The 18475-nt window shown below is 37.1% G+C and overlaps 1 protein-coding gene across 4 annotated transcripts in view; it reads left to right on the top strand.

The window, feature by feature from the left end:
- Positions 1–15629, top strand: part of ARMC1 (armadillo repeat containing 1) — a 30525-nt gene extending 14896 nt beyond the window's left edge. For all 4 annotated transcript variants that reach the window (XM_063326960.1, XM_063326961.1, XM_063326963.1 and 1 more), the window contains 4 exons: positions 10443–10632; positions 14174–14290; positions 14373–14447; positions 15017–15629. In XM_063326960.1, the coding sequence (XP_063183030.1) occupies positions 10443–10632; positions 14174–14290; positions 14373–14447; positions 15017–15208 (574 nt within the window). In that variant the 3' untranslated portion in view covers positions 15209–15629. The remainder of the gene's footprint in view (positions 1–10442; positions 10633–14173; positions 14291–14372; positions 14448–15016) is intronic.
- The last annotated feature ends 2846 nt before the right edge of the window (positions 15630–18475 follow it).

The raw sequence follows: 18475 nt of genomic DNA, 5'->3' as shown, positions 1-18475 counted from the left end.
GTGTTCAAGGCCAGGCTGGATGGGGCTTTGAGCAGCCTGGTCTAGTGGGAGGTGTCTCTGCCCGTGGCAGGGGATTGGAACAAGGTGATCTGTAAGGTCCCTTCCAGCCTGAACCATTCTATGAATACAAAAACTGAAATGGCTTACAGAGTGTGGTACAATGTTCTGATAACTTAAAAAGAATAGAATCTGAATTGACTTTTAACTAAATGCTTACTGTAGAATAGGGAAAAAAAAATACTACCATGCTGAACTCAGTGCCTCAAGGCCTGCCTGACATGGTGTGCCAAAAGGCAACTGTACTCTCTTGTTGTGGTGGAGTTCAGTACTGAGGTTGGAGGGAAGAGATTTAAGTGGATTGGCAGAAGAATCAGGAGTAACAGTGACAACACAGAGTGCCTTTAACATTCAATAAACCTTGCAGTCAGCTGATGTTGAAAACATTTTAGGAATACAGAGTGACCTTCACTGGTTACTACTGAGTTTAGAAGTGCTGAGGTAGGTTCTTTGATATGCTGACTTTTTCTGTCGGCTTACTAAAATAAAGAACAAAGAAGGCTTAAGATGGTTTGAAATAAAAGTAGCAAGTTGTGTTCTGAAGTATTTAATACTTACTGGAGGTGTGGATTGACCATATTGTAGGCTGGAGCCATTTATCTATGAAAAGTGAGTTGATAGATACTTAGCAGTGGGAGGTTTCGCATCTTTCCTTGCCAGTATCATGTCTGCTTTTGGGTTACAGTGAGCTTGTCCGCAGGTGATGCGTGTCCCTGGTTTTTGACCTTCATGCTAAGCATCCCAAAAAAAATTGCAGATTTTCCTGTTAGACCGTAAGTGTCTGGATTCCCTTTTTTTTCTTCTTTTTTTTTTTTTTTTCCCTGAATGCTGCTCAAACAAGAAACATAGTAAAGTTCTGGTGTGTGGTTTGAGCTTAAATAGTTGCTCATGGGTATTATAGGCAATAAGTGCCACAAACAGAAGTGACACAAACAGAAATGCCTCAAAAATGTTAACGATGAAAGAATCTTCACTAGCGGTTTCTAAATGGAGCTGTTATTTCAGAAGAAAGTGAATTTTACAGTGGAACATCTAATGCAAAGCGAGTATGTTATTCTGAATTAGATGTATTTCTATTCAGGAATGTATTTTTGTACTTGAGGTTTTCTTGCAGTACATGCTACAATATCCTTTTCAGCAAGATTTCTGTTTAATTTTGCAGGTAGGAAGCCCTATGTAGTAACTTGGAACAAATTAAAATTGTTAGCGCATTCTGTAATTACACAGTAGATCAGCAAGTTCATAGAAAGATTTTTTTTTTTTAAGCATTGGTGCATACTTCAACCTATTTTGCATGACTGCTGTCCTTTTGGCTAGCAGTGAAGCTACTGATACTGGCTTGCTTCAAAAAAACCCCAAAATCTATTGCCAACAAATAAGTTGTTCAAGAGCATGGAAACAAGATGTTTAAATAGTTGTTGCTTTCAAAGTTAACCTACTTCAAGTCTCTGCTGAATAGGTTAGTAGTAATTGTATTAGCAAGTGAGTCAAATACAAAGCTTACACACAGATATGCCTACACAGACTAAACCTGCATTTTTTTTTTGCTCTGGTATAGGTTGGTGCTGTAGTTTAATTCTTATTATTCACACAGGTTTTGTTTAGGGAAGCCATTATCTGTAAGTTTGCAAACTTTTTTTTTTTTACTTTCTCCAGTAGATTTCAGGGAAATAATGAGATGAAGGTTACTTCTCAAAATTAAAATAAACTGTGGGTTTTTAAAACATAAAAGGATTTTCTAGATTAATTATATACTGTAATAATATAATAATATGATGTACTTAATGCTTTTAGCATGCTGATAATACAAGAAGTGGTGTGTTTGGCTTCCTTCAAGATGTTCTTAAAACGCTTCAGCACAAAGCCTAATTCCAGCACGACCAGTGCTTCTACCTGGTTGCTACAGTGTTATTACTGGGAAAGACTGGCTTTTTAATGCCAGTATTTGATATCTTCTACTGGAAAGGACCAGAAAGAGTTGTTATCCTTAAGTTGTTTGTTTTGTTTAAACCGTGGTGCAATTTGTTGAAGCCATATTACAAATAAAACTTGTGCCATACAAATCCATTAAATGATTACTGTTCATTAGCAGGCAAGATGTTGGAACTAGCTGCTGTGAAATTCAACATGGAATTTATGTCTGTTACGCAGACTCTAGTCTAGCAAATGCTATTCTGAAGCCTTTTGAGTTTAGTTGAGTAACAGGCCTTGAATATTTTTTTTTTTGAGATGGAGAATATGTCCATATGGTAGATACCAAGCTGTGGAAGATCAAAAGTTGATCTTCCATTTAGCTTATAAATAGCAAGAGTTAAACAAAATTGGATGAATAGCTGGGTTAAACATATGGCATATGTTCAAATCTGCTATCCTATTCTTCAAAGTTTGTTCTCCTCTTGTGATCAGAGGACAATAGAATGAATCAGGGAAATGTTCTAAGCATGGGTAATTACTCAGTTTGCTGAATGTTTAAGATTATATCACAGTCACTGATTTTATAGCAGTTAATGGGATTGTACTATAATCTTACTCAGATTTACAACTTATATTTTAATATTTAGCCTTCTTTTTTTGTTTCTCAGCAGTCTTCAGAACATCCCAGCATTTACATGGGGTTTCTCTAAATTTCCAGGGTCAGTAGGCATATGACTTAAATTGCGCTGGAAGTGGCACTGGGAAATCCAGGTCTTACTTGTCTTTTCAGTGAGGTATCTCATTTAGTTCAAAATCAATTTCAAGACATCAGGTTTCCTTGTTCGGTTCCAAGCTTTATTCTTAATTTAGTGTCTCCTGATCAAATTGTCACAGCTAGTTGAGTGAGTAGAGTCTGGAAGACTTGCCAAGTGGCAGGCATCTTGCAGGTTTAGAAAGCATTCTAGGAAGGTATGTCTGACCTTGCCTTGTTTCCATGGTGCGGCAGCCTCGGAGTAAATAAAGGTGACGTGTAGCTAGCACATGGTCAATACCATTGGAGTGCAGTCACATAACACAACCGCACTCAGGCTGTACATAGGTTCATCGAGCAGTGTGGCTGCTTGGTTTTTGGATTTGGACATTCATTGTGCTGCAGCTCAGTGTGTCACTTCAAACTTGCCCAGTTCCTACAGGTTCTATTGTTTTTCCTGTTCTACGCCTATGAATTATTTTTCCTATTGTTAACCCACTGCTGTGCCTGATATGTTGTTGTTGGCTAACGTAAGGATCCTGCTGTCTATATTCATGAGGATTTTGACTTTTTTTTCCTTTAAAAAAAAAGAAGTCAGATGCTGTATAACGTTATCTGGTCTTTACTGGGTGTTCTGGGGCTAGAGGGAACTGAGGTGTACTGTAATGGGTAGCATGGCAATAGCACAGTAGTGGGACTGTGAGAAAGTGTACCCTGAAGTAATGCTCTTTTTCAAGTTGTTTTCAAATGACTTGCCCGTTGCCTGGAATGAGTCAGGAGAGTAGCCATATGCTTGTGAGCCCACCGTATCATGGGATGCACTAAAAGCTTACAAGAAAGAGCAGCATTCTTGGAGATAAGAAAGAATCTTGCCCTGGCACTGGAGCAGAACAGCCAGAAAAACAGCCAGATCAGATAACTGTCTTGAAGCAGATTGCTTTTTTCTCTAATACCATGCTCTTTCTTTAGGCTTGTCATTCATGCTCAAAGTTTTCATCAAAACTGTGTCAATCACTGTGTCTCACTTCTAGAATAAAGGATTAGTGATTTCCCACCCCCCCCCTTGCAGAATGTAGCAATTTTTTGCAGATTACTGCTCCCTTTAGTTATTGCTAGAGACAATTCTTGCCTTTAAATATAGGAAGAATGGGCTCTGAAAGAAATTGGTCACCTGGAAACAAATACATCAATGGTCTTAAGGCATAGTTGATATGAATACAAATTTGTTATCCTTTTTTAACCACAATTAAATCAATGATAAATCTCTACCAAATGTATGCTTTCGGGTTTCTAATACAACTGCATTTACCCAACAACATATTTAGATAGAATTCATGCCAATTCATCAAATTCTTACTTGCGCTTTTTGTGTCATACAGGATACTACATTTATTGCAGTGAATGAGGTTCCTTACAGAAATAAAGTGGTGGTTGAAAATCTCACTACTTAAGATCCTAGGGGGAAAATATTAGTTCTGCCATATAGGGGCAGTACTTGCATGTATGAAAAGCATTGGGATCGAATGAAAATAGCCACTTCTATGTGATCACAAGTTTTCCCAATTTTTTTGGGAAAGGCGCTTGGATCATTATAGAAATGGAGTCTCTCAAACTAGTGTTTTGAAGAAAAAATGATGCATTCAGTCCTTTGTTACAGTCACTGCCTTGCTTAGGATTTTTCAGTGGTAAGACTGTAAGTTAAATCTGAGAGTTGTTTTTACTTTTAATTTATGAGTAGGTTACTTAGTATGGTATTCAGATGAGGTCTTGCTAAATATCTGAGCCTTAACTTGGATAATGAAGATATTTTTATTCTTCAAACTCTTCATGTTTGTTAGATTTAAACTGTGTGGTGGTGTTTTTGTTGTTGGTTTGTTTGGTTTTTTAAATCTGTGTTTTAAGGTACTATTTTTCCATTAGTATGTAAACTCCTTGAGATGTCAATACAGGAGCTTGTACCTAAACTGACTTTAAAAGGTTGAGATCTGTTTCCGTAGTTTTGTGGGTTGGGTTAGTCTTCACCACTGCTAGCTTTCTTTGCTTTTACAGTGTTGGGTTTTTTTTACAGTTTGCTTTTACAGTTTTTCTGTGTGTTGGTTTCCCAAATACTCATGAGCAAGAGCATAGTGATGAGCCACACAGCCTTTCCCCATGAGCTCTAAGGCTTTATGCCATGCCCCCTCCCTTAGGGTACCATGCATACTGAAAATATATATAGTACAGACACTCTGTATGTGAAAACGTCCATTATGTGTGTATAGGTGGTTTACTGCAAATGCACTGTTCTTGTCATATCATTTTCCTTGCTTGGATCTTAACGGAGTTTCAGGGAGTGGGCTGTTCCAGGATAGAGAAAGTCTACTTCTAGTTGCTCTCTTCTCCCAGAGGTTTCTCAGACTTGTGCAGGGATTGAGCTGTAGCTCTTCTCCATGTATCCTGAAGTGTAAGTGATGCCCCTTCTAAAGCTAAAGTTGAGAATGGTCTGTCTGTCTGTGGATCTCTTATTCCTGAGCAACCCTAGGGAAAAAGGTCCATTCAAGGCTGAAATTGGTCCATAGATTACAAACTGAGTACTCTAGAACTACATTAGATTTGGTTAAGATAGAGCGTAAAAATGTAAACTCCTGAGTGAGCTCATATACATTGACATTTTGATCTATGTTGTGAAATGACTTGAGATTAAAATATTTCTTTGGTGTTCCTGTTTGATCCATTTTTTTGGCTTCATACTAAATTTACTGAATATAATTACTGTGCTAAGTAAAACTACAAAAAAGTGCTATAGACTGAGGGAGAAAATTTGGAGCAGTGTTTTCCTTGATGACTGTGATCCAGCTGGTCAGCCCCCAGCCTACACTGGTGCCTGGGGTTGTTCCTCCCCATGTGCCGGACTTTGCACTTCCCATTGTTGAACTTCATGAGGTTACTGTCAGCCCATTTCTCCAGCCTGTAGGGGTCCCTCTGGATGGCAGCACAACCCTCTGGCATATCAGCCACTCCTTCCTTGTTTGTGTCGTGTACAGGTTTGCTGAGGGTCCACTCTGCTCCATCATCCAGATAGTTAATGAAGATATTGATCAGGATTGGACCTGGTATTGACCCATGGGATACACCACTAGATACTGGCCTCGAGCTACGTTTCGTGGCCCTGATCACCACTTTCTGGGCCTGGCCATCCAGCCACTTTTCAGTCCACCTCGCTATCTGCTCACCCAGTCCATACTTCATCAGCTTCTTTATGAGGATTGTATACGAGACAATGTCAAAAGACAGTATCTACTCTCTCCCCGCATCTATGAAGCCAGTCATTTGATTGTAAAAGGCTCTGAGGGTGGTCAGGCATGACTTTCTCTTTGGGAATCCATGCTTACTATTCCTGGTCACCTTCATGTGGTTGGAGGAAATAATTTCCAAATTCATTCCATCACCTTCCTAGGGGTCGAGGTGGTCATTGAAAGATTATTAAGTGCCTTGAAATTTCATTAATGGGTGATTAACTTTGTCATCTTATTGTGGATAGTGGACAAACTGAGCAAGTACAACCAAAAGCAGCATCACTGTAGAAGTGAGACTTTCAGAATTAAACAACACAAATCTCCTTTTGATAGAATCTGGAATGTAATTGAATCTCTGGCAAAGAAAGATACCCTCTTTAATTTGAAAACCTCCTGTCTCTAGGTTATAAACTCAGTAGAAACACTCTAATGAAATGCCGTTATAGTATGTTTGTTATCTGTTTGGCTGATGAGTCTTTAGAGCACAATGTGTGCCACTAAGGAAATGCATGTAATAGTTTCTGTGCTGGTGCACAGGGTCTGTTGTATTTCGAGCAGGGTTATGGTTGCATCTGTTTCCTCTGATACAGGAGTGTGTATGTAATGTACATATATATTTATTTAAAAATATATACATACAGTATTACAGCTTCTAGGAAAGATAGGGGGGGTCTTTTACACACACATATAAAACCCCCATGTATTTATAAACATATTTATATCTTGTCTTTCTCCAAAAGGAGAAAAATCTATATTGGTCTTTCTCAGCCTTTGTGCTTTTTTTTTTTTTAAAGGAAGAAACATAACTTTCTATGTTACCTTTACATCTGATACAGCTATGCTAAGATGATTGTTGGGGCCCTTCTATTATCATTTATGATGCTGTGTTTATACTTAAGTCACATGCTGGTTGTACAGCCATAATGCTATGTGCTGCTTACACATTCTCTCCAATCACGCATACTGAACCCACATCACATATGCCTTTAGAGTTGTAGCCAGTAATTTTCGTGTCCTTTAAGTTTAGCTAAAACTTTTTAAAATGTCTTTGTTATGCTAATAAAGCCTCTGCAGCACTTGGATCATGTTTACAAAGTTATTTTTAATTGTGAAGAAAATGAGAACTATTTCTTGTATCCTCTTCTGACAGATACAGCACTTGTCACTTGGATTCTGTGTTTATATTACTTATACAGCCAGCCTTGGGTGAACATAATGGAAGGACAGGCAGCAATCTAGGATGACAGGGATTCAAGAAGACAGTGAAAATTAAAGGTTTGGGTTTCTGACAGGCATCTTCTGAATCTTGCTGAAGTAATGTAAGATGTTACCATCTCTGAAAGAGGTGGTAACCGTCTCTTACCAACTGTTACTCTGCTCTGACTAGAGACTGCCATTTGCCTAGCAGGGTAGCAGAACACTAGTCATAGAGTCATAGAACAGCCCAGGTTGGAAGAGACCTTGAAAGATCATCTGGTCCAGCCTTTCCTGGGAAAGGGAATTTAGGATAAGATTATCTAGCACCCTGTCCAGTAGCATCTTGGAAACCTCCAGCAATGGGGACCCCACCACATCCCTGAGGAAGTTGTTCCAGTGATTGATCGTTCTCAATCTCTAACTGCATAGTGACTATATAGTATGTACCTGCACCTTCAGTGGTGAATAAAGTGCTATATTAGAGTGGCAATGGGGGTGGCGGAAAGATGAATGAGTGCTCCCTCCTGCTGCTCTGGTGGTGGCAGGAGGCTGGGTCGGGCAGCTGTGAGCAATGCTATCTGAAACTGCTGATGCACAGGTGCTGGGAGAGCCTGGGTTGGTGCCCTCAGAACTCTCTTCTCTTAAGGTTGCAATTTTTTCTCATTTCAGGCAACAAAACCACAGCATGTGTGTTATCCTTTTTTTTTTTTTAAAAAAAATTTCCCACTATTCTACTATGTTTTAATTTTACGTGTAGTTTCGTCATAGTTATCTTTTTGTTACCGGTACAGGGTATAAAGAAGGAGTCAGTGTTGAATAACACTTTGGTTTTACAATAGAGAGGGTTTATTGTACTTACTTCTAGATATTTTTTTTCCTTAAAGGTCATGGAATCATCATAAAATAGTTAGGGTTGGAAGGGACCTTTAAAGATCATTTAGTCCAACCCCCCAGCAATGAGCAGGGACATCTTCAACTAGATCAGATTCCTCAGAGCCCCATCCAACCTGACCTTGAATGTTTCCAGGGATGGGGCATCTACCACCTCTCTGGGCAACTTGTGCCAGTGTTTCACCACCCTCATTGTAAAAAAAAAAAATCTTCCTTGTATCTAGTTTGATATTAAAGCATCTTTTTGTATTCTTTTTATAGCTGTTGTGTAAATTACTTAAATGAAAGAATAACAGATTAATGCAAAACTTGTATTCACTCATTTTACCAGTACACTAAAAATTGTAGAAGGCTTTGTGTTTCTTTTTTTTTTTAACTGAGTTGCTGAAAGCGTAGTACTATATTACTGGAGAATAAAGTTGGCTAATACCTTTATTGGGGATTGTTTTGCAATCTGATATTCTTACCTGACATCCGTTGCTCTTGCCCTTGTAGTGTAGTGTCTGAGTTTCATGCTGCTGCTTATTACACAGTCAATCACTTATTTTGCAACACATTCTTTTTATACAAGATCAAAATCTTGTGCTTGGGATTTTTTTAATTATTATTTTTTTTAATATAAGAGGGGTAGCGAGAGTTATTATCTTTAACTTAGTGGTAGATAGTAGTAATCCTCTATTTGGAAAAATACAGGAAATTATCTGAGTAGCTTGTTTAAGTGCGTGCATGCATATGCGTAACATTTACCTGTATAGACTTGTTTTAGGAATACTTTAGAATACTTGTGTCAAATAAGAGCAGATTTAAGTTTGTGTTTTCAAATCAACAGGTTGTTTCAATAGTCCAGTTAATCTTAGGTCATTAGTTTTCCAAGAACTATGCCAACTATAATGTTGGGAGCACAAAACATGTAAGAAAACCACTGTTGATTTTCTCTATTGTAAATCACTTGATATGGACAGGATTTTTGTTGTTATTGAAAGAAGTTGCCAAAACTAACAGGTGGGTAAATTTCTTAATGTCTTTAAGATGTCACTTCTGCACAAGCTTATTTATTACCTCAAGACATCAGCTTGTGTGGCTTTATCATCCATTCTATTACTTTATCTAAGAAATTATGGAAGGTTGAAGCTGAAATCTTTGAGTTCCCAGGACTTGTTTCTGTGAATTAACATAAGTGGTTTTTTCACTGTAGGAGAGCAGAACGTTAGCATGTATTTAAAGTTGAACATATGCTGAAATACTTTGCTATTTTAGGTCTTGGTTGTTTCCTTACTACCCCTTTTTTTCCTTTTTTCTTTGAATGATATTAATGTACTGAATGATCACAAGAACTCATATTTTCCTCTCCAAACGGGTGCTGTTCCAAACAAGGTGCAGAGAAGGAGGGGGAAAAAAAAGGCTATCTGGGACCCCCCCAAGTTGAGAACTCCTAGCATGTTCCCTTCATTGTTCTTTCTTGTCCATATGGTAGGATGGAAAATGTGTTTAATGTATAGTAATTAAGGAAGTCAAATAGAAAAAAAAAATCTAAAGGTACTTGTTGCTTACTTAGTGTTTGCTAAACAAAGCAGCAAAGCTGTCATTCATCATTTTAAGATTAATTGCAAGTTGATGCGGTAATAATTTTGTTTCTGCACACTGCTTTAAATCACTGGCACAATTAACGCAGGGCTGAATTTGGACAACAGATTTATATTAGTACCTTATTAAAATTAGTTTTAATTAATCATAAGAAATTAATATATGTTCACTCTATTATCTATATTTTTTCTATCTAAAAATAATGCTGTCATATAGTTCATATCATAAATTTTAGTCTAATCAGAAATAACCTTTGGATTCTTTAAGAAAATCTGGGATTCTGCTTTGCTGTTGATCCTCAGTAACTTTGGAGAAGAAAACATTTGGGAAGATTACAGTTCTACAGAGAAATTGGTTTTATTATGTAGCAAGGAAAGCGGTAAATTAAAGGTATCACAAGGCAGTTGGAGATCTTTTGTATTAAAAAAAAGCTCAACGTGAACAAAGTAACAGCATTGTACTGAGCATCTATTACCATGTTTTGTTTGTAGTTGTCAAACTAATATAAACTGTATTTGTGTTGTTTGAGAACACAGTGTTGTTTATAATGATACTAGAATTAACAGATTGACATAAGAATTAGAGTATGGGAAAGGAAGTAGTTTTACCTAATTTCTCCTCTCCCCTTTTAAAATGTTTGCTATGTATTGACTGTGTAATTGTATTTCTGTAACATATGGAGTATTCCAGTTGCAAGGACATAATCAACATCTGTTTAGAGTACTAATGTAAAAACAAGTATTTACAAATCTTAATCCCTTTTTTTCTTTAAGGACCACTACACCAGGAGAGACGAAACTTTTAGCTTCTGAAGTCTATGATATCCTTCAGTCTTCCAATATGTCAGACATGGACAATGTGAATGAGATGAATTATCGTCGACGGAAAGCTCAGTTTTTCCTTGGCAGCACAAATAAGCGTGCCAAGACAGTGGTTTTGCATATAGATGGCCTTGATGATTCGGTAAGGAAACCTTCAGCATTTATGTAAATAAGGCATGCTGTACTGAGACGTATTTTGCCCACAAAAATACTGTATTCAGGCTACTTGTGTGGCTTCATCAAATGTCTGCAATTTTGTGAATCGTATTTTGAATCACAAGATACGTATAAAATCTTGCATAAATTGAGCTTACTCGGAATATCTAAAGAAGATGTTTTAAGGCAGTTTCTTTGATGGCTTTCTAATTACTCTAAAAAAGAAAAACCTATTCTGTTTCCACCTCTCCTCATTTTCTTTCCTTTTTCAAGAAAGGTACCTTCAGCAGTTTCACTTAAGGATATCTTGTGGTTGTACCGGTGTGTTAAACTAAAAAAATGTTTCCTTTTAGTTATGAGATATTTCAAACACTGTTCTTTGTTTTGTTTTTTGTTTTGTTTTGTTTTTTAAACTACTCTTAATTTAGAAATTCTGTACTTTCTTTCAGCTGGTTTTGCTACATCTTTTCATTGTCTGTGAGATCTTTTCTACTGTGGTGACCAGAATGGCATTTGAGTTAATGAGGTCTCACTGAGTCTTTATGTAATGTCAGAATAACTTCTACGGATTTATCTACCATACCCCTGTAGATAACACCCCAGGGCCATGTTTGCCTTTTTACGGCTGCCAAACAGCATGTAGACTGTTTAAGCATGTTATCCACAAGTGCCCTCCGGACTCTGTATCTTCAGTTTTGTACCCATTTTAAATGATCAAACCTGATCCTTTGCTTTGTTGCTTTACATTTTGCCAAGTAAGCGTGTCCACAGGCCCAGTTTATCAACAGCACACCCGTCGTACTGTTTTCCTAAGACCGTAGTTAATTCCTTTAGAAATAACATGCTGCTCTAGCTCACTTTATACAAAGTAAATATTTTTTACGGTTTTGTCCTTCCAGCGCTTGCTCTGGCTAGAAAGACAGTGCTTTATCAACACCATTGGCTTTTGTCCTCCGAAGTTTCTTTTAATTGAGTCCTATTGGTTGTTTCCTGTTAAGTTTGTGTTGGTTTGGTTTTAAGCTTCTAGTTGATTTGTTTGTTCACAGGTATCTCCAAGCAAGAAAAGTAATCCACTTCTGCTTTGTGAGTTTAGATATTCTGGATATAGTTCGATTCTATCTTAAGTGTTTCTTTGTGTTCTTCTGAACTTTAGTGAGATTTGTGGAGTTTTTCTCTTAAATGCTGAGGCAAAGGTGTTCTGAAAAAGTGTAGGATATTTAGATACACAACTGCAGGCTTCTGCAGTTGCCTAGGGCACGCCAGCATGTTTTCTTAGCTCATTGTTGAAGAAAAGAAAAATCTGACTGTGCGCTGGCTGGAGAGGGCTAGTGTACATAGCTCTGTATTTCATCAGATGATTAAATAAATGTCAGTGATACTCCGGGTGCCCACCCAGCAGTTAAACATCCCTATAATGCTGTTTTAAATGACAGGATAAACTGTGACTGGGAGAATGATGAAGGCTGTGAACAATAAAAGTAGCTTAGTTTCATTCGACACTTAATTCCCGACTTAACTAGCAAAGAATATTAGGTGGCACATATGAGTGGTAAAAGACATAATAAGTAAACGCAGGGCTGTGTTCTCAGTTTACCTGTGTTTTGTGATTTAGATTTGAAGCAAGAAGCTGCTGTTAGGAGTGATTGCAAATCCTACAAATGCTTGTGGATTTTGAAACCTCAAATAGTAGATATTGATTTGTTCAGGAAGGGAGGGGAAAGGTCACTTGTTTAGTGTGAGGTCAGATGTTTTTATTTTAAAATCTAATTATTAAATTTGATGATAAACTTAAAAAAAAAAAAAAAAAAAAGGAAAGTACATTTTAGTACATAGCTCTGTATTTCATCAGATGATTAAATAAATGTCAGTGATACTCCGGGTGCCCACCCAGAAGTTAAACATCCCTATAATGGGGGGATAAATAAACATCCCTATTTATTAGGATATGGTAATCAGCATTCATTAGTCCAGCAGGACTACTTCTTAGACTACAAGATGTGCAAGAAAAGAACCGAAACTTCGCTTGTCCTGCCCTGTGCCCATGCAGAAAGATGTCTAGGTGTGTATTGCTGGGGTTTGTGCCTAATTGCTGTAGTTAGACATACTTTGCAAAAGACGTTTGTGCAGCAAGGCCGGTGGCTGCCAAGCTTCCAGCTTTTTACGGAGCCTCTATGGACCTTGTTAAGTTTTGTCTTTAAGAAGTGATTCACCAGTTATCTGATCACTGAAAGCTTCATTTTGAATTAAACTGAGGTGCCTGTGACTTAACCTGGGATCTCAGAGTAAAAAGCCAAATTGTGTCACAGAATTGCTATACACCCATGTAAGCATAAATTGTTTATTTAGGCCAATAAGCTGCAAATGTGTTGCTTCTTGTGTCCAAAGGTAGTTTTGACTTTCACTCATGCAAGGCAGCCTATCATCGTTGCATCAAATATTTCCTGTGTATGAGAAATGTAGCCTATCCATCAATGTTATTTTTTTAACTGTCAAAACTGTTAATTATTTCAATACATAAATTTACACAATGAATTATGTAATATGAAATGAAATATGCTAAACTGCCAAAAATAAACAATCCTGCTTTAGTTAGTTCTTCCAAATATTAAAAGAATTTAATTTACTACTTGTGCATGAAACTGTCCCAAATACTGACTAGTAATTATTTGATAACTAATATAAATACACTTTGAAATAGTTTATTATTTAAAACCTTGCAGAAACTTGTAGTAAAAGTTAAGTACATCAGTATTTTGAAAAGATTGTCAGTTTATTTCTGGTACAGTGTTACATCTTCTTTTATCCCTTCTCTTCTAGCAGTCTCTCCAAGTGTATTTTAATCATTTTTGTAACAACCGTCTTGTGCAAATATTAAAAGGGGGAGGAAAAAAAAAAGAACATTCTAAGATAATGTAGAACAGATGTAACTAGTACAGGTCATTGTAATGTTACAGCACAGTAGGCGATGTCACTTGCTTTAAACATAACATTCCCTGGGTTATCAACCAAATATTTTCCCTTTGAAATAAGAATTAAGCTTATGCTGCGCGGTGATGTCCGTGAGCTGCCACAGATGAAGCAGCTGAAAGATACAGCAGCTGCTTTGATGCATTCAGTCAGTATGGAGGCAAGGTGTCTGATAAATAGCAACTTAAACACTAACTACTCATCAATGAGCACTTCAGTCAATCAGAACTTAACCAGAGGGGACTGTTTAGCTGATCATACGGAGAAAAACATTCTTTGCTTTTCAGCATTTTTCTCTAATTATTTACAGTTGATTCCATCCTTCTTTGACTTCTAAAGTGTAAGCAATTTTTTCTTTTCTTTTTTTTTTTTTTGGTAGCAGAAGAGTCTAATATTTGTGCACTAAAATGTAAGTCTTAGTTTTTTCTTTTACAAAAATGGTGTTGAGTAGCCACCTGCCCTCAGACATGCGGGAATTCCTTAACATAAATTGTTAGCATTTTCACACGGTGTACTGCTATGCAAGTACTTTAGTTGTGGGGTTTTTGTTTGTTTTCTAGTCTCGAAGGAATCTTTGTGAAGAAGCCTTGTTGAAAATTAAAGGTGTTATTAGTTTTACCTTTCAAATGGCTGTTCAAAGGTGTGTGGTCCGAATTCGCTCAGACTTAAAAGCAGAGGTGAGTGCTCAATAACCCTCCAGATCCTCACATTATTGCATTCTGTCACACTGAGCTCTTGGTTTTTTCTGCGTACTTGTAGGCATTGGCAACGGCCATAGCATCAACCAAAGTTATGAAGGCACAGCAAGTTGTGAAAAGTGAAAGTGGTGAGGAGGTAGGTTGTGTACCTTTCTTAAATACCAATTGTTTTAGCTCGGCTGTATCTTTAATACCAGCACCTCTGTGGCCATAATATCTGATATCAGGAAAAAATTTGTAAGTGGGAGCACTACACATAGAGTACAACGAGAATAAAGGGTATCTTAGGACATGTACCCATAGAACAGTTTTACAGAACTTTCTGTTCAGAAGAAGGACAAAAATACTGTAATTGTTTTTCTCCTTAATGATATGAAAAGAATCACAGTGAACCTTTTTTTTTTTTTTCTTTGGCTGCAGTTGCTGAAGTGTTTCTATTTCACAACTACGGTAAAAGGGCTGTGTCTTTCTATATTTGATATTTTTTTCTTCCATGTTAAGCCAAAGCTTTACTTATGTAGCTTCTAAGCATAGTAGATTCCAGTTATATGGTATGTTCCGTTTATATTCTCACTGTATAGGGGGATGGGGAGGAGTCTCACAACATGCATGCCTACCGTCATGAATGTGTATGTTTGTGTAACTTTCATGCATTCTTTTAAGTTAAAACATTTGACATAATTTTAATCTGGTGTGGTTTATCAGATGCTGGTTCCGTTCCAAGATACTCCGGTGGAAGTAGAGCAGAATACAGATCTACCTGAATATTTACCAGAAGATGAAAGCCCTAGTAAGGAACAGGACAAAGCAGTGTCTCGTGTTGGGTCCCACCCAGAAGGTGCAGGAAGCTGGCTCAGCACGGCAGCAAACTTTCTATCGAGATCTTTCTACTGGTGACTTGTATTTGGTGTTAAAAGACTGTGTGAATGAACCAACAGGGGGGCCAGTTTTCCATTGGTGTGGTGAACTGCCAAGTGCAATTTGCAATAAATCATCACGAAAATTTTAGATTAAGCAAATGTATGCTGCATTTTACATTTTATTGGACGTTTAGCCTGATAGGACAGGGTCAAAGGACAGAGGCCTCCAATCAAATTGTTCTTTCATTTGTTTTTCATGTAGATTTTATTGCTTCACTTTTTAAAAATGGGTCCACTGTTATATACCAAATGTTTATGCGTATAGAGCTTTAAGTTTAATTTCACATGAAACACACGATAGGGAGAAACCATTTAACTCAAGTCTCAGGGCCTCTGTGAAAGAAAATTCTTAATAGCTCTAGTTGTGCATTAAATAAAATGCCCTTTTTATTTTTGCATCCCTTTGGACTAACGTTATTTTGTTTAATTTTCTAGATTTTGACTCCAGAGAAAAATATAGTCTGCCTCTTCCTTTTTTTTGGCCTTTATTTTTGCCAACCATGTTCACAGCGTGACTATGACGTTCCCCTTTTGCTATTAAGCTAGAATCACTACAGACTTGAAATTTACAACCCTTTTATGTATATTGAATTTTTTTCCAGCCTGCCCTTAACCATTGGAGTGCTTGAGATTAAGAAATAAGGGATTGAATAAACACAAATATGTATACATGCATTGTACAGTAAATAAACTAGAACATATTTATAATGAAGGGTGTGACTGACTGATGTATATAACTAATAAATACCACTGACTGCTGTTTAGGCTAGCTCAGAAGACTGTAGCAAAAAAAGCTGTGGTCTAATGTAGTGATGACCCCTTGCGGTTCTGTCTGCAGAGCATAGAGGGATGTAGACTGTATTTGGTTAAGAAATGGTGTTCACTGTTAGCAAACATTTAATGGTAACTGAAACATCATAAACTTGAAGAATAAAGCAGAATTGAATGCCTCTCTTGCCACAGTGCCACACTCATAAATTTTGACTTTAACCCTTTTTATCTTTTTACCTAACAAATCTGATTTGTAAGTACTCTTCCCTCCTAATGTCTTTCAGGAGACTCCCGTGAAGGTACATCAGCTTGGATACGCTTAAAAACATACGCAAACAATTGGCTTTACCTTGTTACTTACAAACAGTATAGGTTGAAAGATCTGTTTGTAGCTTCTGTGACCAGAAGTGATAATAAAAGCAAAACTTCCATAGGTAGAGAATAATATATATCTGAGCTGTTAGTAAACACCGTGTGTCTGACAGTGCTTGGAAACTGCAGTGCCACTGCTTTGTTGCACCAGAGAAACACAGCTGAGAACTTTAAATAATGTTGTAAACCTCATTATACAATGCTTTTTTGAGGTAATGTATTTGCTATAATATTAATTACATTTACCACTTGAAGACTCAGAAAAAAAAAAAAATAATGCATCAAAGTTATTCCCCTGTGCTTATGCACAAGGAATAAAAAAAAACATCACAGGCTGTTACAATGCTACAGAAATGCTGAGGAAATGATAATGTAAAATAATAACGCAGGTCAGAGTTCACCCACCCAAGTTAATTGTAATTCTAGGATGAAAAAGAAACAAAAGCTTGTTGGCAGACTAGATGTCTCATGTTTTTTTAATATATCTAGTTTATTTTCGATTCAGGTTTACACGCACAGATTGAAAATACAGGCTTTTTCAGGGCATGTATTGCTTTAACTATGTAATACTACTCATACGGCTGTCTAGAATGTTACAGTACCAGATGTGTTTGAAAAGTCCTCTGTTCTATAGCCATGAATGCAGAGTTTTCTTTTTCTGCGTTAACATCTGTTTGCATTTGCGTTACTGCACATCTATTTACTAAAAGACTACACCTTTTGGATATTAATGGTTCAATACCAGTAGGTATTACAGTTTGTTTGTGCATTCAGTCTGTAGGTGTGCTTTTATGACAGTATTGCAGCTCTTGTAGAACAGTTTAAGGCATCTGTAAAAGTTTTTGAAATATATTGTAAAATAATAAAGGATAATATAACTAAACAAAGTATTACTGGTGCCTTTTTAAATGTTTAAACAAAGTCTGCTGCCTTTTTAAGCATTCTGATATTCTTTTCAGCTATTTGTGGTGTTAGAAATACATCTTTTTCATCTTTAATTTAACAGAGAGGAATGCAAGTGTCCAGTCATAGTGAGACCTCTGCTGCATATCACAACGGGGTTTTGTGTATGTTTAGAACATACTTGCATTTTAAAGCTTTTGTAAAAAGTAGGCAAGTAGACATCATCTCAAATTCATTCTTAGGGGTTATTTTTAGGACATTAGGGCTTTTATATATATATATATATATATATATATATATAACTGATGCTGTGTAGGTCATGTTTCATTAGTGAAATTAAGAAGAATCAACATTGCTAGAGACACCTCTGATTTTGAAAAAGTATAGAAAAAAAAAAAAGATACACAGCACAGTCATTAATTTTATGCTTGTACTTTTTCAGAGGTCAGATTAAGGATAAGAAGGCCCTTTTACTTTGACCTAAGGAGACGACCAAAAAAAAAAAATAACTGCAAAATTAGAAGCTTTCAAAAAGAAGCTGAACGGGGAGACAGAGCACCGGTATTGCGTTGCACTAGTTGCAAAGTACTCGATTGCCGAGGAAGCCACTGCATGCAGTGTGGGTTAAGCTCCTGAATTGTCCTAGGGTTACAGCTGGGAACAGCGTAATGGAATAATCACTACCATGTTTCCTCATAATAAGAGTAAATGCTGATGGGATAGGTAGAGGCAAAACTGAGGCTCATAGCTGTGCCTCTGTGAGCAGCTGTCAAAGCTCTGTAAGCATTCTGCGGGATTGTGAAATACAATATACTCTAGTTTCCCACTCCACAATCACCTATGGCTTATTCCGTACAAAAATAGCCGATGTTGCTGAGTTTTGCCATAGGCCGTGTAAGCTGCTGGGGACAGTACTGCGTGGGGCTAATTTGGAAGCAAACATTGAATACCTAGGAAGATGCAAACTGGCAGGTGTGAAGTACTCCTGTAACCGCCTGCAATGTGAAAGAAAACGTGGGTGCTCCTTTTTGCCCGTGAACAATGCTCCAGCTGTCAACTAGCAGCGTTTAAAAACATACCTAACAAAAATTAGCAGCAGCTTTCCTCCCTATATTCCTTTTGCAGAAGGCTGGACCATGTAGTCTTTCCTCTTTCTTCATTCTGAGTTCCTAAAATGTGAACAAATTGGTTTGTTAAA

The sequence above is a fragment of the Chroicocephalus ridibundus genome, chromosome 2, assembly GCF_963924245.1.
Source record: "Chroicocephalus ridibundus chromosome 2, bChrRid1.1, whole genome shotgun sequence".
Lineage (NCBI taxonomy): Eukaryota > Metazoa > Chordata > Aves > Charadriiformes > Laridae > Chroicocephalus > Chroicocephalus ridibundus.
This window is presented reverse-complemented; position numbering and strand designations above follow the sequence as displayed.